Below are 25,893 nucleotides of genomic sequence, written 5' to 3' on the forward strand. Positions count from 1 at the left end.
TTCCCCAACACTCCCTAAATAGACAGGATTACGAGCAGTCTATTGAATTTACTAAAAATATTTATGCTGGTTAAGTGCAGGGGCTTCAGGGTCAGACTGCATGAACTGGAATCCCTGTGTTATCCCTTACTAGTCGGGCGAGCCTGGGAAGTTACTTAATCTCTCTGTGCCTTAGTATTTATCTCATAAAATGATGAGGATTAAATGTGATCATAAACTTAAAGGGTTTCTGAGAGGTGTTAGTTTATCTACTCTTTGTATGTTATTTGATAAATATCAGTACTTCCTGCGTGGCACTGGAGATACCTAAAATTCCTGCTAGCATAAGAGGTGACACTAGAAACAGATTTTTAAATCTTCCATCTTGACTCATCCTGTTATGCAATAGGCCCCTTAGGCTTTGGGGACTCAACTGGCCCCTTGTGCTCTCGCCTAAGTATCCGTAACAAAAGCCTCCAGGCATCTCCCAGAAGACTGGCCCAGCTACAAAAATGCCTTCTTTCTCTTCACTTGCCAAGTGCTATTCTATAATCAGGGCAGACTTGGTGCACGTAGCTCTCGGCCTTTCAAAGATTTAACACAAGAAATAAACCAGGTTACAGTGAAAACTGTGGAGCTGAGAGGAAATTCTACCCCATGCATGAAGAGGCATTTTGCAGTCAATCAGAACATTTCGGCTCATGACCCTGAAAGACTCTTCACTCTCAAAAGCTCAGGCTTTGGTGCCAGATGCCTGCTGGAAGGTGTTGGACAGAGCAGTCAGCAGCCCCTTGTCCAGATCTGCCTGGCTCCTTATTCCAGTCTGTTTTCATATATTAACACATCTTGTTGAGAGTGGAACGTTATAAACCTTCCCATTAGAAATGTCATGTGAATGCAACTGAGACAGCCCAGGGCCAGCCATATGTCTGGCTGTTTTGTTATTCTGTATTAGACACAAGCTGCTAAGTCTCCATCTAGTGGCTAGACATCTCAAGAAATAAAGGAAGATTTGGACAACTAAGAGAGGAAGAAGATGCTTGATATGCACCAGAAGTGTTCAGAAGGTTGTGCTGGCAAAAGCCCATAGGCAGCTACTTGCCTGAATAATCACTCGCCTTTGCAATCTGGACTAACTGTCCACTGGCTGGGTGCGCCTAAACTTCCCACATCACAGGTCTCAAGTCCTGCAGGTAACTCTGGGGCTTGCTCTGCCAGGAAAGTCTTGCCTGGCACTGAGCCTTCTTTTTCTTTTGTATTCAAGGCAATCCGATTAATCGTAGGCATGGCATTAGTTATGCCCTTGAGGATTTACCAATTGTTACCATGCTTCCCTTATGCCCCACAGAGCTTATCAAGTGCATCTCAGCCCAATAAATAGTTTCCTAGGCTGTGTAACTTTCCATTTACTAAAGTCACTCCCAGTTCTTTAACCTCTTACCTGTATCAGTATCGAATCTACATGAGACCAGAAACTGGGAATGAATGCAATTTGAATGCTTTGCACATCCTTGGTTAAAATATGGTCTTAGAGCTTGTGACCTGGGATACAGCAGGAGTTTAGACTCAATCCCAAGAGATGGTTACCCCCGAAACAGCTTCTAGGAAGGGACTCCATTTTTATGATCTCACGTGAAGAGAGATGGCAAGTTCATCTGGCAGGTCTTGGAAATTGTGACAGCAGGAAGCTGTTGCAAAAATCTTCGGCATTCTGCTCCAGGCGGTTATAACATGGGGATTTACAGCCCATATGAGAGTAGGATCCCAGTCTTCTGTCCTCCCTGGGACCTGTAAGGTAGCTTTCCAACATCTAATCTTTTGTCTTCTGCACTGATGTCAGTGCAAGGACTCTTGATGAGGCCTGGGTATATGGAGGAAGGTGGCTTCATGAACCCCAATGAGAAAGACATCGTATGATCTGTTGTTTTACCCTCATCTTCTTCTTCTTCTTTTTTTTAAAATTTATTTTTCGCCGTGTTGGGTCTTTGTTGTTGCGCGCAGGCTTTCTCTAGTTGCGGCGAGCGGGGGCTACTCTTCGTTGCGGTGCACGGGCTTCTCACTGCAGTGGCTTCTCTTGTTGCAGAGCACGGGCTGTAGGCGCGCGGGCTGCAGTAGTCGTGGCACGAGGGCTCATAGTTGTGGCTCGCGGCTCTAGAGCGCAGGCTCAGTAGCTGTGGCGCACGGGCTTAGTTGCTCCGTGGCATGTGGGATCTTCCCGGACCAGGGCTCGAACCCGTGTCCCCTGCATTGGCAGGCGGATTCTTAACCACTGCGCCACCAGGGAAGTCCCTACCCTCATCTTCTTAAGACTAGTTTCCAGGACCCAGTTCCTCAGCTATGTCTACACGAAGCCTCTGTCCAGCTGGCTCACTTTCCCCTTCTTGTTTCATTGCTACCAATGCCAGAATACTCTGTTCTACTTCTGGGTTCTCAAAGGGCTCCCCGTCAAAGCCCTCGGCTTCCTCCTGGCTGTAGAGGATCACAGGATGGCTTGAGGATGGTGGAGGGGGTGGGGGGAGTACCTCTAATGAGAGCCGAGTAGAAACTCTTCCACGTAGCAATAAGAGTAAGCCAGGCTCTGAGTTGGGCATGTTACTGACATTATCCCCAACTTTTCTAAGTTTCTGCAAGGTAGGTGCTATGGTCCCTGTGCTGTAGTTGAGAAAAGAATAATTAACTTTTTAAAGCTCTCACAGTCTATAAATTAGAGAGCTGGGCTTCAAATCTAGCTCTGTCTTACTCAAAGTGCAGCCCATGGTCTTCCCATCACAACACACTGGTTCCTCATTACCTCAATTTCCAGCAAATAAAATCTTTTTAGCCATCAGTTTGAATAATTCAGAGCGATCATCATCTACTGGGTCACATTCTTTGGGCTACTGGAAGATATAGAACTAATAAACAAATTAAAAATATACTCTATCATAAAGCCTACTGGGCTGATTTCTTCGAGCCTTTTTTCCCCCTGTATGCAAACCCTACTAATCTTTTAAGGGGACATTCTGACATCTTCGATTCGTGTGATTTCTACTTATTTACTTGTCAACAGTATGTTCATCCTGAAACCAACTGCAATCCACGTCCACTAGGAGTCTCTATTCTGAATCAGCGGTCTGCATATTTATAGTCCAGACACCACTGCACATTACACACACCCACGCCATGTGAACGCGTGTATTCCTCTTTGTTATAAGGCTTAGCTGTTTGAGTTATATCCAGATGTGCCTTTACTAGTTGGGCAGACTTGCTGTGAAGGTCACAGTACAGGGCTTCAAACATAATGCTCTTGCTTTCAAATCGTGCTTTATAACAAAAATAACACCAGTTCTGAACTCTTTGAAGCATTTAAAAAAATAAACAGAAGGATATTTCTAAATATCTTTTGAGTCTGTCTGAAATAACATGGAATTACGATATTAGATATTAATTTGTAATGTGAGTCTTCTGTAAATATATTTTTTAAGGTTAAGAAAACCAAATATTTGTTTGACCCTCAGGCCTAAAAGGCTCCCTGGAAGTCTATGCATAATGACGATGACAGAAGAAAAGCTCTACCTGCTGCTCTGTCCTCACTCTTTTGAGGGTCAGCTCTTTACTTAGTAAAGGAGGTGATCTGAAGCCTTTGGCTTGCCCGAGGAATCAACTTCTCACCGTAACTGGAGACAGGCCTCCAGGTGATCCCACGATACATACCGAGACTGACAGCAACTTCATCTAGGGAGATGGTAGTTTTCTCAGTTGACAGTGGATAACTTGGATAGCGAGCTAGAAACTTCTGGCACAGGAGTCCTAAACTTTTCTGTTTTCTGCTTGGCCTTTGCTTTTCAAATTCGTCCACAGCACTGTCCCCAACAACATCAAGCTACAGAGGGCGGACAGAGGGGGGTGGAAATGTCACAGTTAACATCTTAACAGAGAAATTGCAATGGGTGGTATTGGCGAGTGGAGGGGAACATGCAAATCCATACCAGCCTAGATTCTGGTTAAAATACATTTCCTAATCTAATTTTCTTAACATTTTACCTATTGCTTTCTCTGAACTGAACTTTTCCTCCTTTGTGATTTGAGGCTGAGTCTACCGTTTAAAATAAAAAATGAGGGCTTCCCTGGTGGGGCAGTGGTTGAGAGTCTGCCTGCCGACGCAGGGGACGCGGGTTCGTGCCCCGGTCCGGGAAGATCCCACATGCCGCGGAGCGGCTGGGCCCGTGAACCATGGCCGCTGAGCCTGCGCGTCCGGAGCCTGTGCTCCGCAACGGGAGAGGCCACAACAGTGAGAGGCCCGCGTACCGCAAAAAAAAAAAAAAAAATGAACAGTGCAGTCATTTATAGGTTGCTACAGCCTTGATTTATAGGTTGCTACACCCTTGCTACTAGCGTGCTTGTTAGGCTGAGATCAGCAACACCAGGAGCATGTTAAGAGATATAAAACCTCAGGCCTCACCTCAGACCAGATGTATCAGAACCTGTCTCTTCCTAAGGTCCTATGTAATTCCTATAACGTGAAAATCTGAGATGTACTGGCCTGCATTGTGTCACCAAACTCTTTATTTTTCACAATTTACCAAGGGTTGATGGAACTGAACAGGGGGAGCTAAATCTTATTCTTCCTTATTCTTTCTTATTGTAAGTGCATTAAACTAGTGTCCTTGTCTTATCAACTCACATTTGAAAAAGGCTCAATTCAAGCCCCAAGAAAAACTTTTTTTTTAAAGTATAGATATGCTGCTTATTCAGTAGCTCTGGTTCCCTACAGGACAGGTAATTTAAAGATGATTTAACTTTAAAGCCCCAAACCAACGAACTGAACATACATGAGAATGATAAAATTCCCCAAGTCAAAACCACGTAGATTAATATTACCCTTAAAATCAAAGCAAAAATTATAATTCATGGCAGCATTAAAAAAAATCCAAATTTCTTCATTAAATCAAAATTATTAAATATCATTGCTTAAAAAATTAATCATTTAAAAATGTGTACTGGTGAAGACAGTATCATACAGAAGAAAAGAAAGCATTCATTATGAAAAATGAGATATAGAATAAGAGTTCCACTTCAGCTGTAAATAAATAAAAAGATTAAGTGGAGTACTGCTTTTGACTCAATAGTAACCAAAAAATTGAGAATTCTGTGACTTTTTAATAATCAGGTAAACATTTACAAATTCTATGAAAGGTCTTCGGAGCACAGCCTGCTTACCTGCAGACAGTCTGTAAACGCGTCGTCCTTGTTCTCAATGGGCCTGAACAGTCCTTTTTTCTTCTCTCGGTCTCTGATGTCTGGGCTGGCAGCACTAATGAGCATCTTCAGGTTAGCGGTGGGTGTCCATGGTTCTGCCTGCTGTCTGTCGACAAGCTTAACTGGAGTGATGGGATTTCTTTCTGGAGTGAAGATTTTTTGTTTCGATAAGTCAATTGGTTCATTTTTTATTGGCGTCTTTGGGGCCATCCTTGAGTGATCAACAAATATATTTTCCTATTTTAAAAAAGAGACCTTTTAGCGAAAATGAGAAAGGGCAGGTATCAGCTAAGAGTACACTTTATTCCCATTATTCACTGAGTCATGAAAATACAAACAGACCTATATGTTCAGGGCTGAAAAGTATCAGGATAGGACTAATGAAAATAAACAGAAGGATCCATGGGAACCAAAGAGTGGCTGCTACTCCTTTTAAGCATATTTTTCACGGCACCTCTGTGAAAGAAGTCATGAGTGTTATGCGTCACTGGTGGATGCCTGTAATAGGCGGGGATGATAAGAGCAAATGTGGGTTGAGCCCATATTGCTTCTAAGTGACATGTTTTTTTAAACACTATTTACGAGTTTGCACTAACTAGAAGAGCAATTATGCTTTTGTTGAATGTCCACCAGTGCTAATAGAGCAACTACCAGGACAGATTAATGGAAGGGCATCCAACAAAATGCCACATTTCAAGCCACCCAGCTATCTAGGGTCACTCCCCCAGAGCAGCGCGTCTCAAACTACCCCTGGGGAAGGACCAGGGTTTTTCACAGACTGAAAACTCCCGGAGACTCTGACACATGGTCTTACTTTGCAGGACTCACATGCAACTCCCATCACATCACTCTCCCCTTGAGTTTGCCACTCACCTTCACCTACAGCTTGTTCGACAAGAAGAGACCACTGACCACAGGCTTAGATGTCACAGGGGCAAGATCAACGGAATTACTGTAGAGGTCTCTAAGTGCTAAACTCTCAAGTTCTGTTCTTAATGTTTTGCAGCTTGGTAATCGTTTGTGGCCTAGCACCTTCCCCCAGACTCTTTGAGTAGACTGTCTTAGATAATTAAAAGAAAAGATGAATGATGGGTCCATTAATCCATTAAGAAAAAGGACTAAGTACACACAACTCGCGTTTGGAATTACTAAGTTACCGAAACAAATTTCTTTCCCCTAAAATAAGTTTTTGTCATTCAAACCCAGAAAGATTCTGCTCTTCCCATAGTTGAACTCACCTCCAGGTAATAGTGCCTTTACAAAATTAGGAAGGTGGATGAATGACATGTTTGTCACTCCCTTTCCTGTACACAATATCACTCTATAGATTATTGCATGCTTGGATGTTGGCTGAACAGTGGTTTAAAAAAAAAGTGTTTTCTTATAAACGAGCAACATATCAAGAAGGAAAAAGAATTGTTTGGGATGGACTTCCCTGGTGGCGCAGTGGTTAAGAATCTGCCTGCTGATGCAGGGGACATGGGTTTGAGCCCTGGTCCGGGAAGATCCCACATGCTGCGGAGCAACTAAGCCCGTGTGCCACAACTACTGAGCCTTCGCTCTAGAGCCTGCGATCCACAACTACTGAGCCCGCGTGCCACAACTACCGAAGCCTGTGCGCCTAGAGCCTGTGCTCCACAACAAGAGAAGCCACTGAAATGGGAAGCCCGTGCACCACAATGAAGAGTAGCCCCTGCTCTCTGCAACTAGAGAAAGCCCACGCACCAGCAATGAAGACCCAACGCAGCCAAAAATAAATAAATAAATAAATTGTTTGGGAGAAACTGGAGTTCGTGGTAGCAGGCCAACTCTTGTTCTCTGGATCAGCAAAAGCTGCCAGCTAGCCTTGGTGAGGTTCTGTCCTAGGGTAGCAGGAAAGGTGTGGAGATGGGGGTGACGATTTCTCATGCCACTGCCGCAGTAAGCATCCAGCCTGAGGCAGTGCATCTATTCACATCTCTTAACAAATCCCTACTAGTATACAATTCTGATGAAGTCTTCTACGAGGGAACTCTCAAGGGAATGTACTGAGTGCATATTACGTGCTACACATGATACCTGTTTCATGCACTTTACACCTATTAACTCCTCATCCAATCCTGTAACCGAGGTAGTAGTATTTTTCTAGCCTACAGATGAAGAAACTGAGGCACACAGAGGGTGCCTTGTCCAAGGTCACATACAACCTCATTCAGTATAAAAGTCATTGGTAAGGCAAGAAATAGCTGACAGCAGAAGTTTCCAAAATTCTGCATCTAGAAGTAAGCTTGCCCTGGGTGTGAATTGGGAGGAAGTAATCTTTTTCGCAGCTCCAACAAAAGGTATCCAGCAGGCCACAGATCTCCACTAGCCTCTATGGAGAGGCAGCATGGGAAGCAGTTCTGCATGCGGGCTGGTAGGGCCAGCTTACCAGCCTCTGCTACTTATCAGCAGGGTGAGAGCAGGCAATTCCCTTCTCACTTGAATTCTCTCAACTGAAAATGAAGTTCATAAAAACACTGATCTCCAGAGTTATGAGAATAGTTCCTGGCATATAGTGATCACTCAATAAAACTAAGCTATTCTCTCTCCCCCCGCTCCACTTCCTGTTCTTTATTACCATCCATCCTGGCCCTCAGAGCTAATATAACATAGCACACTGTACTGCTATTTAACTTCCTGGGCATGTGTCTTGTCTCACTGACGAGACCGTGCTCTTCTGGAGGTCAGGGAGCTAGTTCCACACGTCCCATTCCTCATAGTTTTTGGCACAATGCCTTCCCCTTCGCAGGTGCTCAAGGAACACAGGGCCTTGATTATCTAGTTATTTCAAAAGGTATCCCGGCTTCCCTGGTGGCGCAGTGGTTGAGAGTCCGCCTGCCAATGCAGGGGACATGGGTTCGTGCCCCGGTCTGGGAAGATCCCACATGCCGCAGAGCAGCTAGGCCCGTGAGCCATGGCCGCTGACCGTGCGCGTCCGGAGCCTGTGCTCCGCAACGGGAGAGGCCACAACAGTGAGAGGCCCGCGTACCACAAAAAAAAAACAAAAAACTGCACATAGCTTTTGGGCCTCCCTGGTGGCGCAGTGGTTGAGAGTCCGCCTGCCGATGCAGGGGATACGGGTTCGTGCCCCGGTCTGGGAGGATCCCATATGCCGCGGAGCGGCTGGGCCCGTGAGCCATGGCTGCTGGGCCTGCGCGTCCGGAGCCTGTGCTCCGCAACGGGAGAGGCCACAACAGTGAGAGGCCCGCATACCACAAAAAAAAAAAAAAAAAAAAAAAAAAAAAAAAAAAAAAAAAAAAAAAAAAAAAAGGTATCCCAACGGTGGAGGGCGTGTCGCAGGCTTGTTGAGGTGCAGAGATCCATCCTTCTTCTCCACGGCCCTCATGGTACCTGTCCTCCCAGGAACACTGAGCTCCTACTTTTTCCCTACCAAGGAGCAATTCAGATGACTTATTTCCTCCAGCACGTGGACATAGTTTCACTACAGTTTACGTAATACTTAAAGTACGCGGGGAGTCACGTCACGTGGTAGGTTCCGATCGTTATCACACCTCTACTCAACAGAAACAAGTGCCAAGCAAATTGTTTTCTGAGGTCTCAGGTGGGCAGAAAGTCAGCTGCAGTCTAATCACACCCTGCCCCATCCGTCTGTCTATCCTGCAATCCTGACACTATAGAAGGCAAAAGAAAGGGGACTGGAATGAGAGTTCAGAAGTACAGCGGTTTTTGACTCCACCCTGTGTCTTTCTGATACTGCACAAATTGTTCATTTTGTCTGGGCCCAAGTTTCCAGATCTTTGAAATAAGGGGTTCAGACCAAATTATGTATCTCCAAGGCTTTCCAGCAAGGCTACCCAGCCATGTGGTGGACACTGGGATGCACCTGGCTCACTTCTGGGATGAATGACTCATTTCCCCAGCTGCTGGAGTAATGCCAAGAGTAAGCCTCTTCATGCTTTGGCCGAAGAGGGTTGACTCATCCGGGATCACACACCTTCCCGAGAGGCCGGTACTGTCCTCAGTGGCTGGGAGAGGCAGCACTGACGTGTAACAGCTTGGTCCCCTTACCCAGACTCAGGACTACTCCAAGGGGTCGTCCCAGAACTCCCTATGGGGTAAACCCAACTTCCACCGAGACTGTTCTGCAGGTCTGCTTCTCCGTCTGTCTAATTCTGCTGCCTTCCCTTCCCTTAAATGTGCACCCATCCCCAGGGCACTCCCTAATAAAGCACCTGCACACTAACCTCCATGTCAGATCTGCTTGCCAGGAAGTCAAGCTGCAACACCCTGGAAATCACCTCTTCAATTAGAGAGGGCCTGGAGAGAGTCCCCAGGATACAGGCTCTCCAGTTCTCATGTGCAAATGGAGGTGATGCACCTTGGTTTACCTGCCATGCAGTTGCTGTGAGGATCAGATCAGATAATGAGAGTGAAAGCAGTTTGTAGTCTGTGAAGTGCTGTGCAAATGTTCATCACCATCATCATCATCATTATTTATTATACCAGCATTATGACTGAGCTGTAAGCTGACATGGAAAGGAGCTGGTAATTAGAAGATCTTGGTTCTAGTCTTGCTTCTGTCTCAGATACAGCTTTGATCATGTTACCTCAAACAGTACATAGTCATCAGCCTGTTCAAGGCCCTTGGAGACATTTTGCCAATGTCTTTTCCGGTCCCATCTCATGCACGTCCCACATTTTGCCCAAACAGTCCACTTGTTCTTCTTCAAACCTGTCCTGAATTTTATCACATCTGAGCCATTGCTCACACCATCACGTTGACTCTAACGCCATGGGCTAAGCTTGGCCCACTGAAACCCGACCTACTGTTTAAGACTCATTGCAAATATGACAGGCACGTCAGGAGGCGTCTCCTTCTAGCTATTGACTAAAAACTCTCCTTCCCTTCAGAGCACACTTTCCAGAATGAGTAAGCCACGAAGGGCTTTCCCTTGCCTTGTCTCCCAGGGGGTTCCTCGAACCACCAGTCCGCTCTGATCCACTGCTCTCACTTAGGTCATCTGTCAGTTGACAAGTCAATGGCAAAATATTGCACTTGACCTCACTGCAACGGTTAAGACTGTTGACTATTTGCTTTATAAAACTCTCCGTCCAGGCTTCCCTGGTGGCGCAGTGGTTGAGAGTCCGCCTGCCGATGCAGGGGACGCAGGTTCGTGCCCCGGTCCGGGAAGATCCCACATGCCGCGGAGCGGCTGGGCCCGTGAGCCATGGCTGCTGAGCCTGCGCGTCCGGAGCCTGTGCTCCGCAACGGGAGAGGCCACAACAGTGAGAGGCCCACGAACTGCATAAAAAAAAAAACAAAAAAACTCTCTGTCCTGCTGAGCTAACACTTTTTTCTCTCTTAGTTCTCTTCTGACTGTTCCTTCTCAGCCTCCTTCACTGGCTCCTCTTTTTCCACTCTTAGAAACTCAGCCGTCCACACCTCCCTGTTTGCTATCTCCAGGGCAGCTCACCCACTCATGTACAAGGCTTTAAAACCAACCTGTATGTTGTTAATTCCCAGGTTTGTATCTGGCTAGGACTTTCCGTGAGTTCCCAGATCAGGCAACCAACTGCCTCTTGCACATATTTATTTACCTGTAATCACACGGGTACAAATATATGCTCCAAGTTGAACTCACCTTTTTTAACCACTCCCAAAAGATGAATGACCTTCAAAGAAAACCCATGCCCACTAAGTCTAGGCATGTCCCCAAATTTACCATGCTGACTTACTTCTTTACTAGTTTCCTTCCTCTCTACTTGCCTAAGTCTTAGCACTCATCCCTTCAAGCCCTAGCTCAAGTGCTATCTCCTTCACAAAGCCCTCCCAACAGCTCAATCCTTGCTGTCCACCGCTTCATCCCAAACCATCCTTTTTCTATTTTTGTCATTCCTAAATGCACTGTAGACAACTGAAGAGAAGAGTCTTGCTTATAATCTCACAACTTGGGCACAGTAAGATTGGGTAATGGCGTTGAAAACTCCTTTATGTTTTAAAGAAAAGTTTCTCCGTGAGTGGTAAGAAGATGCATGCCTACCTATAGATCTTGAGCAATGAAGATCAGACAGTCAAGAAAGATAAGTCCTCTAAATGCCGACTGACCCATAGGATACTGTTCCAGGCACCCACCAGAGGGTTTCAAGAAGTACCACTAGGGCTTCCCTGGTGGTGCAGTGGTTGAGAGTCCGCCTGCCGATGCAGGGGACACGGGTTCGTGCCCCGGTCCGGGAAGATCCCACATGCCGTGGAGCGGCTGGGCCCGTGAGCCATGGCCGCTGAGCCTGCGTGTCCAGAGCCTGTGCTCCTCAACGGAAGAGGCCACAACAGTGAGAGGCCCGCGTACCGCAAAAAAAAAAAAAAAAAAAAAAGAAGTACCACTAGCTTCTGGCCACTCTGGAAACTTTGAACATTTCTTGAATGTCCACAGCACATATACTCATATAGACTCTTCTGCCTATAATGACCGTCTTACTCCTCCTTGTTTCCTTATAGTTGAAGTCCTCAGCCCACATATTACCTCTGTGAAGCTTTCCAACTTTCTCTAGACTCCCCATGAGTTTCTTTCTTAATCTTCTGTTCTGCTGGGGCACTTGGTTCCCACTCCTATAGCTCTTACCAAATCACAGTCTAGTTGGTGAGTTTTACATCTCAGTCCCTGAAAGTGTCTCAGGTAACCGAGGGCCAGGCCTGCATCATATTCATCTTTGGGCTGTCAGTTCAAATGAGTAAGGTGTGAACAGTATGGGTTGCTGGGTGCTTTACAGACACCCAAAGAGGAGAGGCTACTTATTCATTTCAATTTATGGAAGAAAAAAATAGGCTTAGGGAAGCTAGGAGACTTATTCAACTGCTGTACCCCCAGCCCCTGAAACATAAATATTTGTTGAAAGACTTAATAAATATTTATTTGAGGTTATGAAGCTAACAAATGGTAAAGCGGGAAATCAAGTCCAGATCTCTCTGACTCCAAATCCCATGTTCTCGGCAGCCCTAGAAATCCTCCTTCCTTTACTTCACAGCAATGTGAAAAGAGAGACAAAAGCCCAGCCTGGCATCTCGCAGGAGCACTCTGTTCTCTTCCTTTGCCGTCTCTTTGACAGGTGAAATAAGCCCTGCTCGTGTATTCTATTTCAAACATTTTAACCACTTTCCCAAATCTCTATGGCGTCATTTGAGGTTTTCTCTACACCCACTAAAATATGGAAGCTCAGCTGGGCACAGCACTTACTGGGCTAACTAGAGTAGGAGAAGTACCCTTGTTGAAGGCATGATAAAAAGTCATTGACCCAGAAGGAAAGAGGTGGACACTTTGACTTTATATAAATGTATACACATTCTTTCAAGGCTGTCCCATCCAAACTAGAAGGAAAACAAAAAGTTTTGCTCTGAAACTCCCAAAGCCAAAACTCTGAATATATCCTTTAAAGTCTGGGCATTGCCACTCTCAGATGGCATAGTGAATTCTTTAAAAATGCTCTTTAAAAGAATAATGTTTTGGTATACTTCTTTTCCTAACAAAAATAAATCAAATGCTGGGGGGAAAAAACCCCTATGTGAAAAAGCATACAGTTTCACACCTACCCAAAATTAACGGTTGTCAAGTATTCTTCAAAGGCCCATATAACAGGTGCTTTGCAACCAGGCAATTTCATTGTGGGTGCTAAGCCTAAAATTAAGCCCAGGAACCAGAGAAGTTCAATGCCTATGGAAGTTGCTATGCTCAGATTGATATTTAAACTTTCTAAACCTGGGTTTGTCATATCTACTTGCCTCTGCCCAAAAATGCTTAGATGTTCGCTACTAACAAGCTATTATACCTTTTTGGTAGGGCACCGGCTGGTGAGGGCATTGTGCTGACATGGGTCCTGTTTAGACATTGCTATGGCTGGTTTACTTCGTAATGTTTCTTGAAGACGCTACTACTGTCTTACAAATCACAAGGCATGCAAAAACCACAAGGGAAAGCTCAGTGCAAAACCAGCAGTAACACTGTAAAATAGTCAAAGAGTCCTTGGTGAGCTCAGTCACTTTATCTCCCTATATGGGAGACACTGGTCATGCTCTTGGGAGAATGAAACCATCTCTAGGAGCTGGTCCATCAGGATGAAGAACATTTCACTGCACTTTAATAATCTAGCATTTAGAGTAACAAAGTCTATTTTCCTGGGAACTGAGGCTTAATATTCCTGCCCAGCATTAGCTAATTCTACTCTTGATAACTACAATTATTACAAACTTTTGATTGCAGTGTCTAGCATATCTTTGATTCATATAAGTCAGTTTCAACATTACATCTAACCACTGCACAATGACTGAGAAATTCAACAATAATGGTTGGATGCCTCCTCCATTAAAAATAAAAGAGAAAAGCATAGTCCTAAAATGTTCATCAAGGTTATTATGTTTATAAGACAAATACAAGTGGCATGTTGGAATCCTGAAGTGAATTAGACATCACCATCCTAAATATGATAGAACTTAAGGTATTTAAGTTCACTTACCTTTTGTGCATTTTCGCCATCTTCAATTGCAAAATCTAGTCTGGGGTTGATCAGGTCTTTTAGTGTTAAACAATTTACCTCCATCTGTAATGCACAGTTACATTAGAAAATGACTTTAAATTGGATACTCTTTGCTTCAACAAAAATATCTATTACTTGCTCATGAACATGAACTTCCGCTCCCTAAACTCATCCTGGGAATTTTCAGGATTGTGGCCACTCCAACTCTCCGAAACGCACACGAACGAGCACAAACACTTAAGTGTGCTTAGTAATTACTGAAATTGGGAAGAAAAAAACCCCGACAAAAATAATACTTTTTAATGAAAAGCAACAGGACAAAATTAAGTTTCAAGTCAGGAGAGTGTCGGGCAAATCTGTCAGAAAGCACAGGGTCTCCTATAGGTCAGTTAATTTTGGCGCAAAGAACGGGGAGGAATTCGGCTTCGAGGGGTTTTGAATCAGGGGGGAAGGAAACCTGATCGCTAGACCAAACCCACTCAGCGCTCAGCGCAGCCCTTTCCCAGGCCTCTGAGCAGACCCCAAATATAAACTTTTCCAATGAAACCCCCAGATCGTGAGGAAGGGCAAGTTCCCTACTGCCCGGCCGGAGGGAGAGCTGGAGCCCAGACACCCCTCGCACGCCTGGTCCTGAGGCAGCCGTGGAGGGGAGGGGTGGCAGGCTGGCAGCCGGGGCGGGAGGGTCCCCCGAGCCCCAATTCCCGCCTCCCCGCCAGCGCCGGGGCCTCACGCTACTTACTCCCCCTTTGCGAAGGAGCCTTCCTGCCTCTACCGGGACCTCCACGACCCCACAGCAGCGCGGGATCAGCTGGGCGAGTCGATCAGCAGCCGGGCGGCGACATCGGGCGGGGAAAGCGAGGCGCGCAGTTCCCCGCTCCGAGTGCCCTGCGCTAGCGGGGACCGCGCGGCATCCGGGCAGCGCCAGCGCTCCGACACGCCGAGCGCGACTCCAGCCCCGGATCGCAGTCCCCGCTAAAACACCTCCTCTGGCGCCTTGAGACCGAATTTGAGAATCCACCAATCAGCGACGGCCGGCGAGGCTGCCCCGGCCAATCGCGCGGCGGCACGGCCCGGGCTCGCCGCCCCTCGGAGTCTTGGCGCTCCTGGGCGCGCGTTTCGACCTCACCCGCCCAATTGTTGCCGCCTCGCCCCCTCCCCCTTCCGGGTACCTGGAAACCTCGGGCCCGGGAGCCAATTCTTGACGGGGACGCGGGCCCGGGCGGCCGCGGGAAGCCAAGGTGGGGGCGGCGCGGGACGGCGGGAGGAGGAGGAGGACTCTTTTGTTATGCGTAAAAGACCCGCCCGTCCAGAGGCTTGCGGCGCGGGGAGACCGCGGGCACAGCCTGGGGAGGGGAGAGCAGATGGAGTTTGGAAAAACGATATACACGCTCTGGATGCTGCCCGCCACCCCTCCCCCCAGCAACCTGCGCGGAAGCGAAGTTGTCCAGGCTTGTTGAGGCAAACTTCTTAACACGAACGCTGGTGTGACACGTGAACCATGGTTACCACTCTATGCTGCGAGCAGATGGCACGCCAGTTAGCTCTGGAAACTCGACTGCCAGCAGAACCAGCTGTTTTTTCTTTGCAAGTCCAGAAAAGTTTATTGGTGTTGTTACCTTTTCAGAACATCGCCAATAATTTGCCTTATTAAATAACTCTGCAGTATGGACTGGCATTCTGGGAAAGTCGAGAAAATTTCCTCAACATTGCTGATTTGTATGAAATGTTTCACTTCCCTCAACCTTAGTTTCTTACTTAAAATAGGAATGTTGATAGAGACAGCCGTGTGTGTGTGTGTGTGTGTGTGTGTGTGTGTGTGTGTGTGTGTTTTAATAGACGTTAAGAACAGCTTTAAATTTACAGAAAAATTGAGACGATAGCACAGGGAGTTCCCGCATATCTGGCACCCAGTTTCACCTATTCATGAACATCTTTACTGTGTAGTGCGTTTGTTAAATGAACCAATATTTCTATATTATTCTTAACTAAAGTCATTATTCAGGTTTCAGTAATTTTTATCCAATGTTCTTTTTTCTGTTCCAGGATACAACATTACATTTAGTCTTCATGTCTCCATAGGCTCCTCTTGGCTGTGACAATTTCTCATACTCTCCTCATTTTTGATGACCTCGACAATGTTGAGGAGTACTGGTAAGTTATTTTGTAGGATGTTCCACTATTAGAATTTGCCAGCCTTCTTTAAAGCATGTCTGCAAACATTTCCCTACAAACTGTATCCTTTCTAGCAAGGATATCATTCTCCTTATTATCCTTTCTGTACCAAGTGCTTCACTTTCCACCCCTCACCTCCCGAATTTATATATTAAATATATAAACGTACTTAAACAAACTTTCTGCAGAATTCAGAATGCTCAGTCAAGTGCTTCACTTTGTACTCTATTTAGTTTGCTGATAAATACAGCCTAAAAATCACTGCTAGATCATACATTAAAAAGCCAAAAAAAAAAAAGCATGGGAAATATTAAACTTAAAGAAAAATAACAATAGTTATAAAAATCTGACACTTTTATAATAGAAATGATATTTTAAACTGAAATCTGTCTTGTAAGTAGAAGCATAAGGAGACAACTATAGAGAATAAAATTGCAATTTATTAAATTTTGCACTTGTGTAGAAGCAGAAAATTAGATGAAGATTTTTTTTTTTCCAACTGTATTAATTTCCTGTGGCTATTGTAACTAATTACCACAGACTGGTTGGTAAGCCAGAAATTTATTCTCTCACAATTCTGGAGGCCAGAAGTCTGAAATCAAGATGTTGGCAAGGCCACACTCCCTCTGGTGCGCTGGAAGAGAATCTTTTCCTCATCTCTTCCAGCTTCTGGTGGCTGTAAGCAGTCCTGACGAATGTATGGCTGTCTCACTCAGCTCTCTGCCTTGGTGGTCACATTGCCTCCTCTTGGTGGGTCTTAAATCTCTCCTGTGTGCCACTAAAAAGGATACCTGTCATTGGATCTAGGTCCCATCTATACAACCTAGAATGATCTCATCTCAAGAGCCTTAATTACGTCTGTAAAGACCTTTCCAAATAAGGTAGCATTTACCGGTTCCAAGGATTAGGACATGGATATGCCTTTTTTGGGGACCCCCATTCAGCCTTCTAGATCACCATTTCAATGATTAAAGTCTATTCATTTCCCTAATATTTCAAAATAATATTGGTTGTTTCTTTGAAGTTAGGCAGCTTTATGTTACAGACCTTTTCCTAGCATTTTCAGAGTATTTTCTCCATCTATTTCAATTAAAATGTAGCCTCTATCTATTCAAAACACGAAAAACAATATGGAGCCTCAAACACCTGTAATTTCTTTGATTGCTTAAAGCAAGAGTGATCTTAGATTTGGAAGAAAACTAGAAAATGCATGTTTGTTGGGCAAATTCAGAGACAGTACTCCATTTATATTGTACCACTTATTTATATTGATGTTTTCAAGTCCCAGAATTGTAAATAATCTGTCAGTTTCTCAGTTGAAGCTGATGGTGGCTGGGAGCTCAGCTCGGGCATCAAGAAAATGTGCCTTCTCCATGTGACTTGATCTTCCTCACAGCATGGTGATTCAAGTTGGTTGGACTTACATGGTGGCTCAGGGCTCCAAAAAGAGTCTCCTAGCCCACAAAGTGGAAATTTTACTTTGTGCACTTTTGTGATGTAACCTCAGAACTAAGATAGCATCAAATTCTGCTGTACTTTTTAAAACGAAGCAGTCAAAGATCCATTCATATTTAAGAGGTGAGGACATATACCCTACTTCTCAATGGGAGAAGTAACAAAGAATTTGGGGCCATATTTTAAAATCGCCACACCACGTTTCATGCTATTTGAAGTATTTTACAGTTCTACCTCGATAATCTTTGCCTGAAAGATCATTGACTTCGGAACAGTATAATATTACCTACGTGGCCACAGTCCCTAGGGTTCTGTATTGTGCTAAGCCCGTGGTTCTCGATCCTGTCCGTGCTTTAAAATCACCTGGAGAGATTTTTTTAAAATACCTATACCTGAACGGCACACTCAGAGATTTCTAATGTACTTCATCTGGAATTGGACTTGGGTATTAAGTTTTTTTCAATTCCTAGTGTCTTGTTCCTTTGCACATGCTAATTGTATGGTTATTCATCTATTCCTTTGGATGCTTCTGACTCGGTGGTTTCAGAAATGGATCCTCAGGTCCCATCAGTGAGGACAGGAAGAGTTGGGCAGGTGTATTGCTCTCTGGAATCGATGCAGAGGTTTCAAAGGGCTGAGTCTTCCTGGTTTATGGCTATGTCATCACTGGTCTTTGGAAGGAGATGAGGTTGTAAATGAGAAATCTGCTGGGCAGGTGGAGGTTAACAGAAGAATGAATAGCAAGAGCTGTGATCAGAATATACACAGATGACTGACATTCCTCTGTATACAAGACGTACTGCATGCCTTCTCAAACTTGCAAATAGTCTTTTGCCCTTTTGGGGTTCTGAATCTCAAGATTTATCACACTTTACAGAAAGAATAAATGTAGTGAAATGCAATCCATGTCATTTAGTCTGAGTTGTCCAGTTAATGTATCAGCTTCCTCTGATATTTTCCTTTCTTTCTACACTGCAAGCACAGTCATCTTGGTGTAACATCTGTTCGCAAGAGTTCAGTCACAGAAGGGAATTAGAAACTGATTTTTCACCACATGGATAACAGAAGGACCTTGACTTCACATCCTGGCAATTCTGAGGTCTCTGAGTGGATCCGTTTAACGGTTCTTGTTAAACTGAGGGCTGCCATTTAAAATGGCCTTTGTCTTCAGCTATTCCTGGGTCTGGGAATGTGATATATTTGCTTCTCTAACTGCTTGCAGGTTCAGAGAAGGCAGAAAATTTATTCTTGGCTGACCATAAGCAATGTCAGAAGGAGAATGAGTTCATGATTGGTTCCTACTCATGGCCTTAGCAACAATTTAAAAAAAAGATATTAATACCAAAGGGCAGTTATGGCTCCCATCTCAAATGACATCCAGATGTCCAGCTGTTCAAAGAGAGCTGCTTAAGCTGTGGTTACATGTCCCATAGGGAACAGAGGGAATTCATTCTTTATCTTTACAGACGCCTTGTCATCCTGGGCACTATTGAGCAAGGTCAGTTTCCTTAATGATTGTGGGATTTGCGTCCTCACTTAATGAAAAGGTGGCATATTTTGTGTGCATGTTTGCGTGTGTGTACTTAATGTGTGCATGTTATAGGCAAGGATGCAGGGAGTGGATTGTGCTGTAACATTTCAGACCACAACAGATAGGATGGATTTTGAGCTGGGCTGGGTGTTTCTGGGAATAATGTGATAATGGAGAGTGTATAGTGGGACACCCCTTTACATGATGCTACATTTATGCTGCAGGTTTGGGCGCGGTTGTTTGGAGAGACCTCAATGTTTGGAGGGTAAAAATGGAGATTGACCACTGCCCTGGAACCGAGATTCTGGATAAAATGGGGGGCAGGCATCCCGTTAATCTCCAGAGCCTTATCTAGAAGGGAAGGAATTCACTTTGAGTAGTGGAGAGACATAGGTTCTAGATCAAGCTTGGCCGTGGAACAAAAGGTATTGCCTACCTAGGCCTCAGTTTTTTTCTTTAAAATGGTTTGTCTGATTTGGAGGACCTTTGAAGAACCTTCCATTTCTGTCATTCTAAGTGTTTATTGGACACTTAGGATATCCTCTTAAAACTATTTGCTGTGGGCGCCTAATCACGTAGTGTGGATGTGTAAGAATGCTGAAGGCACTTTTTAATTTCCATATTTGGTGAAACTGGACACATCTCTACTAATCATGTTACATTATGTACATACATACATTAATAATGAGAATGTTAAAAAACATCAGGCCGAAGACTGACATTTGTCGTCTTTATTTTTCTAAGCTTAGAATTAAATGGCTGCAGGTAACTTTTTATACCTTCCTAAGAGCATTATTTTAATAGCATTTTTTCATTATAATGCTTTGTAGGACCAAATGAAAATGTTTTCACTGTGAAGTGGAAAGAAGAGTTTGGGGTTAGGGGCTCAGGGACTGGAAACATAACTTTAAATACTTCAAATATTATCTTTTCCTAACCTAGAGCCATCTCATCATATACAGGGGCCTTCAGCCTTGGAAAAACTGGACAAGTAGCGTATTGAGCTCAAATGGAGATACATTAGCCCACAAGTTCACTAAACAGTTGGGGGAAGTGTTGATATGCAAAGGTTAAGGTATTGTCTCCAAGAAGTCCCTCTTAAAATGCAGACTGTTCCTGGAAAGAGTAGTCACTTAACCAACATCATCCATGTAGCATGTTAAGACATTTATCCTCAGACCACACCTGGGGGTGAAAATTGGGTTAACCTTAAAGTACAAAACATTGTTTCTCTGTAATACCTTCTATAAAACACTGGACCTTCTAGCCTTGTTCAGAGACTCACTCCTGCCTCTCCCGTGAATTCTGGGCGCCCCCAGTCACACATACTCTGAAACAAGTCCCTTCAACCTCCCTGATACCCAAGGCCTCCACTGCAATATGTTGGTTTCTTTCTACCCCTACTGGGGATGCATGACATCAGATATCTCCATGTAGCCTGGCTACTCCTGCCGATGAAGCTGTTGTCACTCAGAAAGTCAGGGATGCTCTGTGATGCCACTGTGTCCTCTGCCAAGGGCGCCAGCTGCTGCTGCCGCCGCCATCAAGTGAAGCCAGATCTGGCTCTTCGCTGGTGCTGCTGCCAGAGAGTATGGGAGATGGCCTTGGCCCCCATCTGCACCGTCCTCTCACCCCCCAGCAAAGTCCTATCAGGTCAGTTCCTTTCTGTGCTGACATAGGCAGTCAGAGAACAATCCCTCTTGGTGGTTGTTTTTCGCTTATTATCCTTATTCCTAAGCATTCAGGCTGGGGACCACATCTGGGTGGTAGGCACTGTGTTATACTCATAACTCCTCCCCACTCCCCATGGTTGAGACATTGTAATTGGACCAAATTTTGGTCTCCTTGGTTGAATTATTCCCCCAAATGCTCCTCTCTCCTCCTCTAGTTGCAAACTAAGAGGACCAATTCGTGGATGTGTATTAATGTCCTCGTTATACTTAGATAAGTTTATCAACGTGTCTGTAGACAATAGGACCTACACGGAGAGAGAGCTCAGGGCAGGCATAGTTGAGTGGGGCAGATGGAAGTGGAATCAGGTAACATTGGGAGCAGGAGGAAAGCTTGAATGGAGGTGACTATGTTCCTAGTGGGGTAGGACGAGAAAGAATCTCCTGAGAAAAGGAGAAAGATTCAGAAAGGAGTGTGAGAAAATGGAGGCTTGATTGACCAACTTAATGGAATTGTTTGGGATCCCTGGATTATTATTCTTGTCAAAGATTTAAGATATGAATAAAATCTGCAGTGAATAAAATCTCTAGATACAGCATGCCTATCCAATAAACTGCCATGTCCATGATGGTACAACAGAGACTTGTTCTTATAGTTGGCTGCACCTACTATAAAGAATGATACCATCTAGCACAGGGACCTGTAAGGCCTTGCAAATTAGGACATAGTCTTTTGGTCTACATTTTAATGATGCCATAATTACTTTAATTAAGTTCTCTTTCTCCCCTCTCCACATGTTGTCTGTTATAAAAGTCCCATCAAAAGTGATTGTGGGGCCTCCCTGGTGGTGCAGTGGTTGAGAGTCCGCCTGCCGATGCAGGGGATACGGGTTCGTGCCCCGGTCTGGGAGGATCCCATATGCCGCGGAGCGGCTGGGCCCGTGAGCCATGGCTGCTGAGCCTGCACGTCCGGAGCCTGTGCTCCGCAACGGGAGAGGCCACAACAGTGAGAGGCCCGCGTACCACAAAAAAAAAAAAAAAAAAAAAAAAAAAGTGATTGTGTTTTGTGCAAAGGAGTGCCAAAACATTATTTCTTTTGTTTAATGTTATTTTTTAAAGTTGTAAGTCCTTATTTGTAAGACAGCATAGTTTCCTTTATCTTATGCTTTATGTAGTTTAAGTAAAGTGAGAATTTTTTTTAAAGTTTTTTTGTTTTTGTTTTTGTTTTTTTATTTTTGACGTGGACCATTTTTAAAGTCTTTATTGAATTGGTTACAATACTGCTTCTGGGGTTTTTTTGTTTTTTTTTTTTTCGCGGTACGTGGGCCTCTCACTGTTGTGGCCTCTCCCGTTGCGGAGCACAGGCTCCAGACACACAGGCTCAGTGGCCATGGCTCACGGGCCCAGCCGCTCCGTGGCATGTGGGATCTTCCGGGACCAGGGCACGAACCCGTGTCCCCTGCATCGGCAGGCGGACTCTCACCCACTGTGCCACCAGGGAAGCCCCTGCTTCTGTTTTATGTTTTGGTTTTTTGGCCCCAAGGCATGTGGGATCTTAGCTTCCTGACCAGGGATGGAACCCACACCCCAGGCACTGGAAGGTGAAGTCTTAACCACTGGACTGCCAGTGAAGTCCCAAGAATATTTTCTTATTCCTTATGTGTTTTGCTTTTTGCACATAATGTCTAATATTTTGTTGCATTTATTTCTCCCCTCTTAGGCCTTACACCTCTTTACTAAACTGGTCTAATATCCTTTGTGAGTGTGTATGTGTCTAATTCCTCTTTGTTTCAGTTTTCAACATGCTTTTAGCTGATGATGTTAAATTCTGCCTATCCTTTTGACTCAAGGAAGACTTCTTCCTGTTTCCAACACCCAGTTTACTGGATTTCTTATTGTTTAATTATGTTCCCATGTGGCCACTTTTATTATTGTCTTAAGCTTGCTGAAATTTACTCTGGAATTGATTTTTCCATTTTACTGATTTCTTGTCTCATGGTTAAATATTTTATTGATGTTTGCAATTACAGTGACATGATGCTAGAGTATCCTCAGGGTACTTTGTGTTTGCTCTTTTCCTAAACCTTTTGTAATCTTGTGATTTTTAAAAAATAATTACAGATTTCAAGAAGTTTCCACCTTAGTCAGTGTCAGCCTAAACAAGGCAAAGTTGCTACTTGGAGAACAATACAGTTATGTAACTGGATTCCTTTTTTTTTTCAGTGACTCTTCTAAACTAGCTAAAAATTACAAACTCAGCTGAGGCATAACTGAGAACATATTATAAAGAGAGGAAAGCAGACAATATTGCCAGAGAGGAATACCACATGTTGTAACGATAGGACTAAAGTTTTAAAAGGAAAAGCAAGAGATGGGTTAAAATTTGTACAATAGTAAGAAATTAATTTTGCTCTCACCATTATCTAATAATTCTCTTGTTACATATGCAATTAGAAGTAAGAGAGGTTAACCCTCCATGCAGTCTGTGAGTCAAGCTTCACCGACTTTCATGGCTATAAAACTGACATCTTGATCGTTTTCCTATTTAAAGTGGTAGCCTGCCATTTTTGTTTGTTTTAGAACAGTCACAGTTGGCTGTTTGAAAGAACCCAGAGCAATCTTGTCTCTCAGGCTAATGGCAGTTTCAGGGTTAATATTAATGACGGCACTGTGGATGAATATATTTTAATAGTATTAAATCTCAGTGAAAGGTTGTTATGCGCTGGGTAGCTCAGAAAGCATTCATAAGACCTTCAGTTAGTTTTGTTTACTTTTTACACATCAATTATTTATTTTTAAATAAGTTTATTTATTTATTTTATTTATTTTTGGCTGTGTTGGGTCTTGGTTGCTGTGTGCGGGCTTTCTCTAGTTGTGGCGAGCGGGGGCTACTCTTTTTTTTTTTTTTTTTTTTTTTTTTTGTGGTACGCGGGCCTCTCACTGCTGTGGCCTCTCCCGTTGCGGAGCACAGGCTCCGGACGCGCAGGCCCAGCAGCCACGGCTCACGGGCCCAGCCGCTCCGCGGCATATGGGATCCTCCCAGACCGGGGCACGAACCCGTATCCCCTGCATCGGCAGGCGGACTCTCAACCACTGCGCCACCAGGGAGGCCCGGGGGCTACTCTTCGTTGCGGTGCGTGGGCTTCTCATTGCGGTGGCTTCTATTGTTGCAGAGCATGGGCTCTGGGCACGCAGGCTTCAGTAGTTGTGGCACGCAGGCTCTAGAGCGCAGGCTCAGTAGTTGTGGCTCTTGGGCTTTGTGGCTCTGTGGCATGTGGGATCTTCCCGGACCAGGGCTTGAACCCGTGTCCCCTGCATTGGCAGGCGGATTCTTAACCACTGCGCCATCAGGGAAGTCCCTACACATTAATTATTAATACCTGTAATGAAACAATAATGCTGTTCTGCATTGGCAGAGCCCTTTTCACTACAGAGGACACCAAGTACTTTATGAGCTGCTGGGAGCCAATTTCTGCTCTCGATGCATATATAGTAGTCTGACGTGAGCCAACCAGAAGCATAGATAGCATTTATGCCTGAATTTCCGACAAGGAGCCTTTGGCACTACCTTAAAGACATACCCAGAATCCAAACACAGCTCCCTGCCTCCACCACCACCTCCTGATTCCAAGCCACCTTCACCTCCTCCCTGGATTGTTTTTTTTTTTTTTTTTTTTTTTCCCTGGATTGTTTTAATAGATCTCTCTATTTGTTGTCCCTCTGTAATTTATCCCTAAGCACCAGCTATGGTGGTCCAACTTAAAAGGTCATGTTCTCATTCTCCAGACACTTCAATGGCTCCCCAACTAATTCAAAGTAAAAGCCAAAGTCCTTACAATGGCCAACAAGGTCTTAAGGACTTGACCTCTTTTTACACCTCTGATCTTATCATCTTCAGCTTTTCCCCTTGTTTGCTTGGCTTTGGCCACACTCTCCTCCTTGCTGATCCCTGGACACACTTACTCTGTTGCCTGAGGGCTCTGTATTGACTGTTCCCTCTGCCTGAAATGCTCTTTTTTTTTTTTTTTTTTTTGCTTTATAACAAATTTAATCAGTTATACATATACATATGTTCCCATATCCCCTCCCTTTTGCATCTCCCTCCCACCCTCCCTATCCCACCCCTCCAGGCGGTCACCGAGCTGATCTCCCTGTGCTATGTGGCTGCTTCCCACTAGCTATCTACCTTACGTTTGGTAATGTATATATGTCCATGCCGCTCTTTCACTTTGTCACAGCTTACCCTTCCCCCTCCCCATATCCTCAAGTCCATTCTCTAGTAGGTCTGTGTCTTTATTCCTGTCTTACCCCTATGTTCTTCATGACATTTTTTTTCTTAAATTCCATATATATGTGTAAGCATACAGTATTTGTCTTTCTCTTTCTGACTTACTTCACTCTGTATGACAGACTCTAGGTCCATCCACCTCATTACAAATAGCTCAATTTCATTTCTTTTTATGGCTGAGTAATATTCCATTGTATATATGTGCCACATCTTCTTTACCCATTCATCCGATGATGGACACTTAGGTTGTTTCCATCTCCGGGCTATTGTAAATAGGGCTGCTATGAACATTTTGGTACATGTCTCTTTTTGAATTATGGTTTTCTCAGGGTATATGCCCAGTAGTGGGATTGCTGGGTCATATGGTAGTTCTATTTGTAGTTTTTTAAGGAACCTCCATACCGTTCTCCATAGTGGCTGTACCAATTCACATTCCCACCAGCAGTGCAAGAGTGTTCCCCTTTTTCCACACCCTCTCCAACATTTATTGTTTGCAGATTTTTTGATGATGGCCATTCTGACTGGTGTGAGATGATATCTCATTGTAGTTTTGATTTGCATTTCTCTAATGAGTAAAGATGTTGAGCATCCTTTCATGTGTTTGTTGGCAGTCTGTATATATTCGGTGGAGAAATGTCTATTTAGGTCTTCTGCCCATTTTTGGATTGGGTTGTTTGTTTTTTTGTTATTGAGCTGCATGAGCTGCTTATAAATTTTGGAGACTAATCCTTTGTCAGTTGCTTCATTTGCAAATATTTTCTCCCATTCTGAGGGTTGTCTTTTGGTCTTGTTTATGGTTTCCTTTGCTGTGCAAAAGCTTTTAAGTTTCATTAGGTCCCATGTGTTTATTTTTGTCTTTATTTCCATTTCTCTAGGAGGTGGGTCAAAAAGGATCTTGCTGTGATTTATGTCATAGAGTGTTCTGCCTATGTTTTCCTCTAAGAGTCTGATAGTGTCTGGCCTTACATTTAGGTCTTTAATCCATTTTGAGCTTATTTTTGTGTATGGTGTTAGGGAGTGATCTAATCTCATACTTTTACATGTCCCTGTCC

The 25,893-nt window shown here is 44.3% G+C and overlaps 1 protein-coding gene across 1 annotated transcript in view; it reads right to left on the reverse strand.

The window, feature by feature from the left end:
• E2F7 (E2F transcription factor 7) overlaps positions 1–15,185 on the reverse strand; it is a gene marked incomplete at its 3' end in the record, with an annotated part of 31,234 nt that extends 16,049 nt beyond the window's left edge. Inside the window, exons 1-4 of the mRNA XM_079715628.1 lie at positions 14,895–15,185; positions 13,705–13,788; positions 5,179–5,454; positions 3,673–3,841 (exon numbers count right to left, since the gene is read on the reverse strand). Of these exons, the coding sequence (XP_079571754.1) occupies positions 3,673–3,841; positions 5,179–5,454; positions 13,705–13,788 (529 nt within the window). The 5' untranslated portion in view covers positions 14,895–15,185. The remainder of the gene's footprint in view (positions 1–3,672; positions 3,842–5,178; positions 5,455–13,704; positions 13,789–14,894) is intronic.
• Positions 15,186–25,893: the final 10,708 nt, after the last annotated feature.

Source organism: Hyperoodon ampullatus, assembly GCF_949752795.1.
Source record: "Hyperoodon ampullatus genome assembly, chromosome: 11".
Lineage (NCBI taxonomy): Eukaryota > Metazoa > Chordata > Mammalia > Artiodactyla > Ziphiidae > Hyperoodon > Hyperoodon ampullatus.